Genomic DNA, 15,822 nt, shown 5'->3' on the forward strand with positions numbered 1-15,822 from the left:
CTGCGTCGGTTACGACACTATGGGAACGAGATACCCACTAAACCGTGCCGAAAACCCCGCCTGCCCCAGTGTGCAATAAAGTGGCACGACTAAGAGGAGAGCGCACGAGTGCCAGGTGCCGAAGGAAGGTCAAGACTGTAAAACCGAATGAATGTGTGCGGAGTGGCCCAGCCAGCCGCTACACAAACATCCTGCAAAGAGGCCCCGGAAAGGAGGGCTCGAGAGGCCGCCATGCCTCTGGTAGAATGAGCCCTCACAGCCACAGGTGAAGGCAAACCGCGCACCTGATAGGCCAGGGAAATAGTCTGAACAATCCAGTTGCTAATAGTATGTTTGGGAGCAGGGAGCCCGGCCCTGGGAGACCCAAAACACACTAGCAGCTGGTCAGCCTTCCTCCAACGGGAGGACCTCAGAGTGTAAATACTCAGTGCTCTGACAGGGCAGAGCAGATGAAGTCTCCCGTCCTCCGCAGTCACATGAGGTGGAGGATGAAATGCCTGCAGCACTGTGGACCCTGCCGCACAAGAAGGCACTTTAGGGATGTATACTGGACGAGGGTGCAGGGTAGCCCTAATATTCCCCGGGGCAAACTCCAGGCTTTGCGGGGAAACCGAAAGCGCTTGGAGATCCCCCACCCTCCTCAGAGAGGTGATAGCAAGGAGAAAGGCCATCTTGAGGGTCAAGTGCTCCAGCTGACTCCAGGGGTTCGAAGGGGGCCTCAGCCAATGCCCCAAGAACCACCGCCAGATCCCAAGTGGGAACCTTGGACCGAGTCGCAGGTCTCATCCTCCGGGCACCACGGAGGATCCGTGTGGACGGGGCCCTGGAGCTGAGGAGGGTCTCGACTGCTCCGGCTGTTAGACCCGCCTCTAGGTACTGTGCCCCCTCAGGGGCCAGACCCACAGTCGCCATACAGCGGGGCAAGGGTGAAGAGCCCGGCCCTGCGACTGGGGGAAAAGCGTACAGACGTAGCCTCGGCCACGAACGGACCATGGCATCCAGACCCAACAGGGCTGGAGGAACGAGAGAAAACCATAGCGGGCAGTGCGTAGTCTCTTGAGATGCAAACAGATCCACATCTATGGGGCCGAACTCTCCGCACAAGAGCTCCACCACTTCGGGGTGAAGTCTCCATTCCCCGGGCCTCAGCCCCTGCCTCGACAGCAGGTCTGCTCCCTGATTCTGATTCACACAGATTTGTTTTTCCTCTGCCCCAAATATTACAGCTATCAAAGGGGTTGTGATGTATTTCAGATTGTCCTTGTTGTTTCAGCAATGAGCAATGATAACCTTAGTTAACACCAACTGGACATAAAGTACTGGGGTTAAGAATTTAGAGTGTGTGATGTTGTGAGTGGAGAAATACAACTAGATTAGGGGTCAGGGACTGCAATTACAGCTTCCAAAGAAATTTAAAGTCAAGTCCCAAAGAAGGTTAAAGTCAAGGGCAACTGGACTTAAGATAAAGATACTAGAAGACGTTTCGTCCCTCATCCAAGGGACTTCTTCAGTTCTGACTGACTGGTAGGGAAACTAAGCTATTTAACCTCAGTGGGGTCGTTTGTCAGGATCGTTGATACTGCTGGTTCGTTAGTGTTACTGGCTGTTGTAATGACAGTCGATATGGTTGTTAGGACTACCCGTGGCCAAGACTGAACGACCATTGTTGGCATCTTCACCTAACGCCAATAGGTTACGTCTGTTGAGTTTCCTGGGAAGTGATGATTGCTCTTCCTGGATCTTGTGGCTGTTTTCACAAAGGTCCATTTAGGGTATCAACAGGCTGTAAGTGCCCCCTTCAGGTGGTTCTGTTCCTTTTCTCTGGCTTGGGCGCTTGTTGGTGGATGACTGAGAATCTTCACGGACTTCTCGGCCATAAAGTACCTGTGATATTAGTTATCCTAACTTTCTGCTGTGGACCCTACAAACAGAACATTGTGTGTTGATAGAACTCTTTTGAATGTGAACCTGACAAAATACTTACTCTGTGTGTGTGTGTGCGTGTGTTTGTGTGTGTGTGTGTGTGTGTGTGTGTGTGTGTGTGTGTGTGCCGTATGCAGTTGAATGTGTGCGTGTCCATTTCATTCACAAATTGAGCGATTGCTCAAAACCAGCCACTCAGATTCATATAAGAGTTCAGTTTTATTCATTCTTCTCTACAGAAGAAACTATTTTAACAAAATCTCTAATACAGAACATAAAGAGAGACCGCAGTTCCTAATATATACATGAAGTCTGTTGTCTTGACAGACGAAGAAAGAAAGAGAGAGGAGAGATGGGAAGTGATACGACATTTATACCATTTACTTACAGAGAATGCACCCAAAAAATAGTGCTTAAAAAAAGTAATTATATGCAAACAACTGGAACGACCTGACAAATACTTCTCTCTAGTTTGACAAGGAAAAAATCACACTTGTTCTCAGTGTGTGTTTTTAATGAACAAATACTAATATATTGATAACCCTGATGAACATTTTACTTTACTCTAATCTAAGAAAGCATTAAATACTTACACAAACATGGCAAAGTAGAGCCAGATGATCTTATTATCTTATGCGGTGTCCAGGATCACACTTTCAAACTAAGGTTTTCCTGTGGCTTGTTCTTGAACAGGTAAGTGAGCTGAATGTCATATTGTAGTTCTGCATCACCCTCTGGTGGGCGATAGTTAAACTGAGTTTACTGTGTAAAGCTCTATATTCATGATGGGATGATCTTTTTTGTGATTTATGTTTTCAACATACATAAATGGGACTTTGTTTATATATAATACATAAACATAAATTCATATGCTTTTATAATGAGGAGTGGCGCTTTTTGGAAATATTAAATATATATATATACAAAATATCTCTTGAATCTGGAATTATGTGAAAAACTGAATCAACTTTTGGAAAAATGTAAAAAAAGAAAATGTAAAAAAAAAAGCATCTATGTCACTAGAAGTGTCACAGTTTTTCATCTAATGTATCCAAATATAGTAGAGAACTTTCGAAAAATACTCGTACATCAAGTTAAAAAAAATCACAACTAATAATTTAAGAATACATATATGAATACAAGAGTAGAGTTACTCTAGTCTTATATATAAGGACAGAAGTAGGGATGCAGTTTCAAGGTTTTGGTTATACATGAAAACCATTTTACAGTAAAACCAAAAGCGTGATTCTGCAACAATCCCTCTGTCCTTTTTGGAATAACTCTGCGCTTAAATGTTTTAGATTTCAGTTGATCTCCTGGAGACTAAAAGTCCCTTCTGCCAAATTCCAAAAAACTAAATCTGTGAGTTTGTTGTCTGTTTCTTCTTGTGAGAACATGTTTTTGCAGGACTGATTATGCCAGTGCTATAATGCTATATCTAAGTATGTACTGTATTAATGCACTCTGAATATATTAGGCCTCTTGTCATACAGCCTGTCTGCACTACACAGGTTCTTTAATGTATTTTGCGTTGCATGTCATTTGATGAGGTCAATCACATGAACACATTAAATTCCTTTGTCACCAGATGATAAAAAACTATTCTGATAGCATAACTATTCTAATTACAACACTGACAGAATTATCATTAAATCACAAATTGGCCTAGGGCTCAGTAAAATATATCTTCATGTGTTTAAAAGTCACAGTGCAAGAAACTGAAAATGTGTGGTGCCAGATTAATTGTGGTTTGCTTGTTTTGAACTGATTGAATTTAAAGTAAATGGTTCTGCATATAGCAAATAAGAAATGGTAAGTATTGAAGATTCTCTGATCGTTGAGTGAGAAAGATACAGACAAAGAAAAGAGAGAACAGAGGTAAACATGGAGAGAGGAGAAACATGGCATAAAAGTAAAAACAGAGAATCACATTGGAGGTGGTTAAAGAGTGATTCTACAGATGGTCGATCCATCACAATATAATCAAAAGAGTTGTTACGATTTGTGTTGAAACTGACTAACATGTGACTCTAAATGATCTGCATTTGAAAGCGGTTAAATGCTGGAATACAAAACTAAGGGTGTGAATTGTAAAGTTAACTTGTCTATAGCTGCCAAATTGAACCAAATGATAACATGAAGCTGATCACTGGAACAACAGCTTGAAACAGACAATGTTTCATTTTTTACACAATAAAATCTGCCATCACAATGTATTTGACAGGGATTCGATTAATGCTGTCCCATTCCCCACCAGTAAACTAATTCTTTTTAAAAATATCCAAACATATAACAGTGCAAAGCACTGGGTTGGTTGCATTGAGATTATTATATTATGGCTACAATGTTCAAGCTAACAGTCTGAGGGCTATTAGGCACATATTTTGACACAAAAACAATGTCACACAAGGACCTCTTCTTTTCTAAATTAAAGAACAAGTACAAAAAAAATATCTGGACTTATTATTCTAAAATTATAAATTACAGTTCCATTGTTATGCAAAGTACTTCCTGCTTCAATATATGGTGATAAATGGTTATGTGTCTCCTGGATAGCCCAGCTTTTGCCTCCACAAACACATAATATTGAAACATTGCTCCTTTGCTTCTGTCTTTGTCACAATATGGTAAATTGTATAAAACAGAGAGAGCTTTAAGGAGGTGTAACAGGGTCTCTGGTGGCCATAGTAGAGGTCTTAGCTCTTGGGCACCTTTTTTTCCAGGGTGTTAGATGCACTGATCTACATATGCACAACATTTAACTCAACTATGGTTAAGCTGTATTTAAGGCAAACAAATGAAACCTGTTGATTAAGGTCAGGAAGAGTTTGTGTTTATGATTTATTAAAATTTCCATTGCTGACTAAGACAGGAATGGTAGCTGTGCTGCCAGGGTGGAAGACAGACACTCTAATGCCCATCTACAACACCACTGCAATTGTAATTTGTGCTGCACTATGTGACCTTCGTACTACTCTCTGTGTTGACAGTAATTTACTTTTGAATGTACTCAATGTTTTGCAGATTTGCTCAGTCAAAAAGTTTCTGAGATGCATCACTTTCACAAATAAAAATTCCATTTCTAATGCAGACTCGTTGCATTTAGACATTTGCTTTGTATTAGACATATAGTTTACATTTGGCCAACCTAAAAAGAAACATTCACAATTTCTGCTGTTTTTGAAATAATTTGTAGTAAAACATGCAAAAAAAAATTTTGTTTGGATGTCAATTTGTTTACAATAGAGCAGAAATTATTTGTCGATTAATCAGTTTATCATTCTTTCCTCAACTGTGAGAATTCTAAACTTTTTTCTGTCTTATTTGAAAGTAAACTTAACATCTTTGAGTTTTGGACTGTGGTCAGAAAAAAAACAGCAAATTGAAGAGGCTTTAAGACATCGTGATGGAAATTTTTCTCTATTCTTTGTCATTTGATAGACGATTAATAAATGAATCAAGAAAATAATCTGATAATTAATCAATATTTAAATTACCCATTTGTTGCTTATGCAGGTTAAAGCTGGAGTGCAGGACTTTGACATATAAATGAACATCTGTTACATTCAAGCCAAACATGTTCACACAATCGAGTTTTTAAATCTGGTGTCTGTGGCAACATTCCTGCACTGGCAAACCAGTAGTGATGTGTTTTACGTCAACCAGCAAAGATTGGCTTGCCAGAGCTGAAGGGGGGACAAAACCCAAAGCCATGTAGAGAACTCCACAAGAGAGCTCCATTTACTGCTGAAAAAAAGGTCCAGTGGAGAGAAGGTTTTCTTATTGAGAATTGTTTATTGTTTGTTTTGTTTATAATGGTTGTATGTGTTTGTCTTAATATGCTTTGACAATGCTGTGTGCAGTCATAAATATGTTGTGTGTAGATATGTGTACATTGTCTGTATATGTGTACTATATGTAGTTTGTGTGTAGAATCCATGTTTAAGGTGCTCTTTGTACGGACTGTGAAAACAAATTTCCTCCACTGAGGACAATAAAGAATGAATCTGAATCTGAATCAGTCATGCCAATAAAGCCTTGTCAATCTCTCTACGTGGCTCTGGAGCAACCTCAGCGACAAAGTAGACTAAAGCAACTTGAATATATGAGCATGGCAGAGCCAGTGGTCCAAATAAAAAAGAAACCGGGATAACCATGGGTGTAGCTTTTACACATTGGAGAGCGCTGAGAGAAGAGAAGGGACTGAGGGCAGACACAGATGTTGCTTAACTTTGGAGCAGGCTATGTAGCTATCACATTTACTTTACCTAAATGATGGATCATTGTCTTGGAACTGTGGACATTTCTTTGTATTTTTGTAAGTATTTCTGAACAGGAGCCCGGGGCAAGCTCACCTGTTGGCATACGTTATGAGCATTCATCGATAATAGGTAATTGTGTAATTACCCTCACTGCCAGAAGGGGGAGACAAAATATCTCTACTGTAGGTTTAACTGATGTCTGGAAAGCTACAGCTTTAGTGCAATAAGGGGGAAAAAAAACTCCACGATGGCTCAAGCCAAGAGAGAAACAGACAAAGACATAAGCATCCATTTCTCAAGTGAATGGAGTGTTAAAGTCTACAGTTTAATGTGTCACTTTTTTGTTGCACCATTCCCCCCATCAGCAGGAGGGCTCCCAGCTACATTTTGCTGTTTGGGTCCAGTTACAGAATCGATAATAAACTAGAGCCCTTGATAGAAAGAGTTATGACAATTTGTACAACGGTGGATAAACTACCTCTCTGGTGATAGATGAATGTTGCAAATATTTATCACTGACTTCCATAACATCATCATAATGCCTTTCTTAAAGACATAACAGACATAACTGGAAAGGTGGGGGAGTTGATATTTCCTGTCCAGGTCGTTTCCTAATTAGTTTATGTCTGCAACCATTTCACCACGAAGTCATTCTTCTAACCACTTAGGACACTACCACCACACTGGAAGCTACAGAACAGAACACTGTTTTAAATGTTTACACACTATAGAGACTGGAAATCAGCAGTAGTGTTCTGTAAGCTGACAATGTCATGCACAAATATACTTTCATCCAAAACATCATTTAGGTGAGGATCATACCAAAAAAAAATTAGAAGGGGTTGGGGGGTACTCTGTATGCTTGTGGATACCTTAAACTATACTACTAAATACCACATTGACATTGTTTAGACTCAGTCTTTCTTCCAAAGACAAGTCAGCTTGTCGTCATGTACAGTGTGATGAATAGATGTTGTAGAGGTCTAAACTCTAAACCGTCCTCATTCAAGAAAAATAGATTAACAGTCAAAACATGAACTGGACTGAACTGGACAATGGTGTTAACCAGATGGAGGTGAGTCTTTGTCCAAGTGAGTATCATTAGGATGACAAACCTTTTATGAGAGAAGCTTTCATTCCAGAAACATTACAGTACAACGCAATTAGTGAGTTTTTATTTTGTCCAGAAACAAACTGTAGTTAAATTGTTGAAAACCGAAGTCCTGGCTGCATTTCAGTACACTGAGAAGCTGATGTCTGTAAAGTTTCAGCCTTATTAGGTGTTAGTAACTGTGTGCTTCTCATTTATGTCCATTATTTGGTGTCACAGCAGCGCCTCGTTTTGTGCCCCACATCACACGTGTTTGTTAAATTCATCTGGGGACAACCAACATTGCAGGTGAAAGAAACAAGTTAATTATCCTACAAGATCTGGTTTGCCCCTGGTTGCCGGGAGTTGCCATCATCCTCCCTCTCTGATTGGTGTTTATAGAGGTCACATGGCATGAGAGGGAGGGGCTGTCGCTGCTCGGCCAACACTGACTCATAAGGCGGCGCCGCTTCCAGCGGGAAGGAGATGGATGCGATGTGTTGATGCTCCTGCTCCTGTAGTCCCAGTGGGTAGTGTGAGGGGGAGAACCAGGTGGCGCTGGCTGAGGTCTCTCCACAGTATTGAGAAGGATCTGGACTGGTGTAGTTAGGCTGCTCCTCCTGCTCTGCCCCTCTCTGAAAGGGGTCCAAAAGGGAGTAAGGAGGTGGGTCGTCTGTTGGTATGTAGATCTGAGTTGAACCTGGGCCAACACACTCATCATAACTATGGAGAAGAAAACAAAAATATGACAGTTAATACCGCGCAATTTTCACCCCGTGTCATATATCAACAATAGACACAAAAAAGACTACACACATTTACCCATGGTAGAAGCACAAAAAATCAAGGAGAACTGATCAAATAAAGAAAAGAAGACAACAAAATTGGGCAAGCAAAACGCTCTGCTTCTGAAACGCTCCATGAAGGGTGTGAAGCCACGTGGAGAACGGAACAAAACTGCATCACAAACGTAGTGTCATAGAGCTCTGCGCCGTGGGATTCAAGACGTAAGTGATTTTCTTTTCAGACAATGTTTGGTGACTTCCAAGGCTTATATAGACACAAATAGAAATCAACTACACATCTTAAGGAGCATTTAACTTTTAACATCCAATTACCAAGCTTAAAATTTTGTTCATAAATAGTGAGGGGAAGCTACAGATTACGCTTTGTACAAACCCTAATAAAACATTCTGCAGTTTAGATGTGGTCACTTTTGGATTTGGATCATAATTCTGCAAATACAGGTCAGTGCTTGGTTCCCATCTGCAACAATAAAGCTTTCTTCTAGCTATGGAGCTTCTTCTGCATAGCAACAATGGCTGAGGCTAGTGGGTGTCACGGCACAATTCTTTATATAAATAAAACTGATGACCACATCATACATTTACAGTCTCAAAAAATTATCCAGTAGACTCCTGTGTTCCCATTTTGGGGAGAACATTAAGAATTTCAATATTTTTTATGTTTTACATTATAATAAAATGTTAATTTACTCTAGCTGTATTGTGTAGTTTTCTGAATATATCCCACTGCCACAGCTCAGACAGTGTACAATTGTGTGCATACTACGTCACAGCAAACTCTATGATACATTATGTGCTGACAGCTGTCCAGTTTCATCTGTCTCCCCAAACTGACGGGGACACAGAAAGGAAGAGAAATAACCTTCAGGAAAAGGTTTTATGTAACAACATAAGAAAAACACACCTGCTTTCACCTGCTTTCACTCATTTGCACACATCCATATTTGTGATTTATTGGACCCCATCAGCACACACAACAAACAAAATTTACTATGTTAGTAGCAAACACAAAGGCAGCACAGTGTTGTATTACACTCTGCAACTCTAAAGCATTACTAACTGCAATAAAGTTATCACTTGACAATGTGTGCAGAGAATAACTATTCTAACAAAGTTCAAAAAACATGCTACCTTTGGCTTGTCCCTGCCTGTGTGTTTAAATACTCCCCTCAAGAGATTTATCTTTTTGTATTTGAGAGGTCAGAGATTCAGGCTTAGTTACAGAACATCTTGCCAGGAGCGGGTGACAAGCCAATTTCTTGCTCAAGGACACTTGAGAAGGTCAGACAGGGTCTTTGGTATGGAAAACTGATTTCCCTGTTTACTACAGTTCACTGCACTGCTGCGCCTTCTGTAAATGCAATTCAGTGAAATAGCAAACTTGATGACAAAACAAAACACATTGTGATAAATGTACTTTCTGCACATACTATAATATATAAGCAGGCTTAAGAATCAAACAAAAATCCATTTAAAAGTACTTTGCACAATGTTCCTGGGGGTTCAAAGCACTGCAGCTCAATATAACACATGTAAATGAAGAAAACATTGTCACCAATTCAACAACATATGAGCAGATTTTAGGATAAAAATGCGGCAAACACATTAACCATTTGACAACACATATGCAGCTTAGCAAAACGTGCTGCCAATACAGACCAACACAACCAAATACAGAAACATACAAAAACTGACTTTTTATTTATTTATTTTTGGAGATTATACCACCAGAAATGATCTTCAAATGATCTCAAATGCACACTGCAACACTGACACAACTGGAAATACTGGTCTGGCTTTTTAGTACTCATGGGGATGCTAACGTATGACAGTCATGGTGGACCCTTTTCTGGGGTACTATACTAAGAAGCAAGTTCAAAATATAATATTAGACAAATTTGAAGAAGTTAACCACACAATCCAGGCTAAAAGCCGCACAGCTGCAGCTGCAGGAAGACAAAACATTGCCAGCTGGGTGAATGTGTAAGTTAACAGGCTTATAATATCACTGCCTTATTATTAGGGCATGAGTAGATCTGACTATATGTGTATTCCATTAAATGCACATGTTGTTTAGATGTATTCTCTCAGCTGCAATGGCTGTGTCTGTGTTTCGACTAAATAAGTACTCGTTCCAACCCACTTTCAAGAACTTCTCATCACTTCAAAAATGGAATTTATTTATTTAACACACTCAAAAATGTCCCAAACATTGTTCTAAATTATCTTCATGATGCGTAAGTAGGCTTACTTTAATTACAACAAGCACACGGCTTTAGTTCTTCAATCAGTCTCTGTTGATATGGGTATACAAAAGCACAAGTTACCATGCTCACCGTCGTGGGACTGAAAACCCAGAGTTAAACCTTAAGTTACCTCGCTAACCTCAAATCCTGCTTCCACCAAAAATAGTGGATAACAGCTTGGTGGATTTCTAGTGACGCTGTGTGTGGATGGAGAACTCCCTTAAAAACAAACTGTGACACATAAACAAATTTGCAGATATATGTGCGGTAGTCCATTCAGGACCCTTCTGCAGGGTTTCTGTGAATGAACGAGACCATGGTCATGATAATTAGTACCTGGAATTTCACATTAGCAGTTTTGCTATTGTTATAGTTGGCTATGCCACTCCCTCAGGTCCTAGTGTCTCTGCTGTTCCCTCCTTCCTTATGTTCCTTCTTCTTCTCCTGTGTATGTATGTGTGTGTGTGTGTGTGTGTTGTTTGGCATGGCGCTCCGGTCTTTCTCCCTGGGTGTCCAATCACCTGCACACCTGTTACTCGCCTGCTCACCTGAGACATCTAGTTATCAAGATCTGCAATATATATATATATATATATATACTGTATAACCCAGCTCTTCATAGTTCACCCATGCTACAGCCTTCTTAATCATGTCCAGTGTTTTTCCACTTGTTGCCTGATCTTTTTTTACTCTGTGTTTTTGTGCATCATGTCATGACTCTAGATCTGTGTAACTAAATGTTACAGCTAATGCTTTACTTCCCACATACCTTTCTCTCCATCACTCTAGCACCTCTGTGTATCCTGCCAAGTCTGATGTTTGGTTTTCACAAGTTGTTTGTATGACGGTAAATATACTAATATGCCAAACATAATTCAAAATAATTTTTTTAAAGCGATGATGAAATGCTGCATGTTTCTCCATCAGCATGTAGTGTAACCCATGAAAGGCAGCAGCCTCCTTCTGTTCTTTACATGTGAGCGCATCTACCATGAGCTACACACACACACACACACACACACACAGAGTCTCTTTCCTTCTTCCTGCTGTTTTGGCTGAGTCCCAGAACTCTTCCCTGATGAACTCCTCCAGCAGCCCCAGAGGTCAGGTTTCTACCAACCTCCTCCCCCAGCCAGAGAAATAAGAGAAAGAATAGAATAAAACCAAAGAGAAAATATGATTACAAAACAGAGAGAGAGAAAGAGAACGTGTGTGTGTGTGTGTGTGTGTGTGTGTGTGTGTGTGTAGCTCATGGTAGATGATGATAGGGGCATAGGAAGCAATAAATCAGTGTAACTTAATCATGACAGTGGTTAACTACATCAGCCTGGAACCACATTGCTGCAAGTGCGTGTGCGTGTTTTTTTTTCTACCTTGCCATCTTTCTTTCTTATTTTCTTTCTTTTTATCTCTCTGCGCTTTCTCTGTCTCCTTCACTACCCTCTGTGAGTAAGTGTGTGTGTTTGTGTGTGTGTCCACTTGCCAGCTATTTTAAAACTGTGTTAGAGACTTTGAGTGTGTGTGTCTGTGGTTTCCTGTTCAGTGTGTGTTTGTAAGAGAGAGTTATTTTAGCCATGATGTGAGGCTCAGTCAGAATGACCTGATGTCCACTACACCCACTGCTCGTCATCACACACTCACACACGCATACAGTACTGTTGAAGAATGAAACAGTACTTGAAATGAGACCCTGTTCATGTGTCTGGTGATCAAAAGACCTTTTTACAAAGTCATCACTATAAATCAGTGTGTGTGATCTTTAGTGTGTTCATTTAATTATACATTTTAATTAGTTAATTACTGGTTGGTCGTTTATCCAAACACACTAGACGGAAAAAACAATCCTAAATAAAAACCTCAGCGGGAACTGGCACCCTTTTTATTCCCAGAGTGAACAAACCAACAGGGATGAGATGGCACAGGTACTGCTAATTGCAATGATCCTTAATGTGACCCGCTTGGAGATTTAGTTACTTCAACATCTTTTTAAATGAAGTGTCAACATCGTTTTACCTGTATTAAATTCAGGATTTCTACATCATTAAGGCTAACGGAATCATTACTGTGTTGTCATTGAATCATTTAAATGTAAACTCTAGTGGTCTCTGTAACTGTTTTTTGTATTTGTAGAAATGATCGTAGTAGTGTTTTTCTTAACACATACTCTTTTTTGTTTTGTTTTTTACATAAAATCTCTCTCACACACCCTTCACACCTCCACACATGCACACGATCTAAAGGATTGGGGGGTAGCCACAGTTATCTAAAATTTTACTGTGATTGTTTTCTTTTGCTTCGGTGAAACTGACCTCCAAAATCCATGGCAAGGCATGTTGAGGTGAAAATTGGAGACAGGGAAAAGTGTGCTGGGCAGGAAGAGGGTGTTTCAGAGGTGTTGTAACACAGTGTACATCCCTGTGTCTTTGGTCTCTCAGGAGTTAAAAAGCTCCTCCGCTCCCTTGCGGCCTTCTGCTGTGCGTGTCTATGTTTCTGCAAAACCATCACACTAGATAATGAATGTGCTGTTTTACACTTCTGTGTGTTCTGCTAAGGTGTGTGTGAGTGTGTTACCTAGGTGTGGATGAGTAAAAATAATTTGTCTCCTCTGAGACACATGCTGGGAGTTGCATGGGAACTGCTTCTGTTTATCTGCCCATCATTCTTTTTGTCTGCTGCCTGTTTCTGTTTGAGATGCGGACACATCATGTAAATGACTAAATGTGTTGATTAGTTAACCACTCAAGGATGTTATTGCTTAGTTGCAGGGTAACAAATTGATAAGTTTCAGGCTGCAACTGTCCTAGAAAATCCTTTTTAACAAGGTTAAGTTCTTATATTTCTTGTACTTATAAAATGTATTCAGGTGCAGTCTTTTCTCGTACTTCAAACCACTTCTCCCCCTGCTTCCTTACACCCTGTCCTCACCAGAAAAATGGCCGTGGAGGTTGATTATGCAGCAGCTTGTTACAACCCATATTTATGTTTATTGCAAGATGTGATGACCGTATGGTGGCTAAAAAGGAGGAGGTCAGGTTACGGTGTGTAAAGAGCAACAAACTATGCGAAAGTGGATGGATGGGTGAAGCACACACAGGACTGTCACCCAGGAGATAGATCAAGAAAGTCAAAGAGGACTTAGTTAAAGTTAAATTACATTAAGCAGGTGAGTTTAGTCACATGACTTATGTTACTTATATCACATGAATTACATAAGGTAGTTTATTTAACCCAAACCTTAATCTCTAACTAAACCTAACCAAGTAGTTTTGTTGAGTAAACCTAACCAAACTACGACAGTTTCACAGTGTTGCTCACATGACTTGAGTCACTTGACGTGACATAACGTAGACAAGGTCTGGTACGGCTGTCGCTGGAATGGTACTTTCTAACAGTCGTACATGTTGTTTTGGGACAACTGACAATGAACCTACTTTGTCATTGTCGAGGACATTTTGTTTGTTTCCCTCTTCTTTTCCTTTCTTTCATGGACTCACCCCTTTTCACTTGATTCTGGTTGATTAAGGTTGATTATTTTTATATACCCAATTGTGAGGAGAATAAAGAAATTCAAAACCCTAACCTTGGATGGGTTAACCTCTTTATAGGTTATGAGGTGGATCTTGGTATTGTGCTACAAAACCTCTTAATAGGGACAATGTGTAAGAATTGAGCCTACTCTCCACCTGTCAAATTCATATTCACAAAAAACACGGGGCAGCATATCACATGTCAGGCTGCTAACCTCTTTTAGCTAGTTAGCTCAGTTAACCATGCAGTCACCGGGTGAGCTGGCACCTGCACCAGGCTCAGCTTCCTCTTGGTGATCACAGCCCGGCTGGGACCAAACACCTTCGGTGCTGAGGTAATGTACAGGGGGTGGGAGGTGGAGGGGCAACAATACTGAGCTATACAATCGAACAATCACTTCTCGAGGCACAAGTTGTATTACATCACAGGACGGGCCAGACTTGCCATACATAGATGTCTTAGCGATAACATCAGAAATGTTACTTTTTTTTTTTACTCATTCTGTTGATAATGTTAGTTTTTTTTTTTAATGTTCTGGCCATGTCTTACACATTGTAACTTTAAGGAGACTGCTATCTGCTTCACCTTTCCTTAACCCCGTCTCCTAGATATTATGTTTATATACAACTAATTTTGCAGCCTCAAATACGTTTTGAAGGAAATATCATGCTGACAAGATTACATTTTCCATTAACATAATGAGGGACTATTGTTAACTAACAAATCTGGCAAGTCACAAAAATCTTGAACAAATAAGTAAAATGTTCACTGACAAAATATTTAATTAGTTTCCTGCCAAAATATCCAATCTTCTAGTACAATATCCACTCCTAGTGATTACAGCATTATTGAACGTTTTTCCTGGCTTTGTTTAGCACTTGGTTAAGGTTTGGGAACGATCATGGTCAGAAAAAAGTCTGCAGTGACTTGAGAAATGTGTTTATTAACATTTAATCAAATAAACAATCTTTCCCAAACATGAGCTAAAGTGCTTTTGTTGCCTAAACCTTACCACAGAAAGGAGTTTGGGTGTGAACACTGCACTCTGGTGTCAGTCTTACACTTTTACGCCCACTATTCATTCCGTCTACCTCAATAAAACAATGCCTCTGATCCAAATATACACCACAATGTAATTGGGAAAACAATTTAGCACTATATAAACATAATTTTTAGGAGACATACTTATTTTTTCTACCAACAGTCAACGTTGGTTTCTTTTAACACTAACCACAATCTTTTTCCAGTATCAACCAAGTAGTTTTTGAGGCATAACCTGGACAGACATTTGTGAAGAAATCTAAGTCAGATACTCACAGGTCACGAGAAAGGGAGGACCTCTGGCATGGGTTCATGCAATGGTTGTGACGCTCTACAGAGCTGGACACCGGACAACTCTGGCAACAGCATAGAGCATATGGTCTGTGTGAGTGTGAGCATGTGTAAAGCTGGCATGACCAACTCTACCACTGTGAGAGGTACTTGCATGTGGAGTGGGAGAACACAGTTGCATTCACAGGTGTGTGTGCGTTTGTTATGTGGATCATGCCAAAGATGATCTGATTCCTCAGCGTACAGCAGCTCACAGAGTTAAGCCCAGAGGTGGACTTCAAATAAAGTTTAAGATGAAAGTTAACAGATCAGGCTTTATCAGTGCAGGTGGCAAAAAACAGAGGTCATGTGTCTCCTGATACTTCCTGTATCCTGCTCTCCATCTCTTTACATTACAAGTGCAATGTGCATTGGAGGATTACTTTCATCCTACCAGTTGACAGGATAACAGAATACATTTGAAATGGACAGTACAGATCATGGTTGTTCCTGTGATTTGATTATTGTGCTTCCGTCACTGCTCTCACCTCCCCTCTCACTTTCACTCTGTTACTTGTTAAGTCCTCATCCTTGCTGTCTGGTGTTATCATTTATCCCAAGCATTCACTGTTCCCTGACTCAGTGTTAAAAGTTGC

The 15,822-nt window shown here is 40.3% G+C and overlaps 1 protein-coding gene across 6 annotated transcripts in view; it reads right to left on the reverse strand.

The window, feature by feature from the left end:
* Positions 1-2,123: 2,123 nt before the first annotated feature.
* Positions 2,124-15,822, reverse strand: part of bean1 (brain expressed, associated with NEDD4, 1) — a 58,904-nt gene continuing 45,205 nt past the window's right edge. For 5 of the 6 annotated variants that reach the window (XM_046071045.1, XM_046071046.1, XM_046071050.1 and 2 more), the window contains 2 exons: positions 15,173-15,252; positions 2,124-7,998 (listed from right to left, as the gene is read on the reverse strand). In XM_046071045.1, coding sequence (XP_045927001.1) covers positions 7,608-7,998; positions 15,173-15,252 — 471 coding nt within the window. In that variant the 3' untranslated portion in view covers positions 2,124-7,607. The remainder of the gene's footprint in view (positions 7,999-15,172; positions 15,253-15,822) is intronic. The other variant, XM_046071049.1, reaches the window with a different exon arrangement.

Source organism: Micropterus dolomieu, linkage group LG15, assembly GCF_021292245.1.
Source record: "Micropterus dolomieu isolate WLL.071019.BEF.003 ecotype Adirondacks linkage group LG15, ASM2129224v1, whole genome shotgun sequence".
Taxonomy (NCBI): Eukaryota; Metazoa; Chordata; class Actinopteri; order Centrarchiformes; family Centrarchidae; genus Micropterus; species Micropterus dolomieu.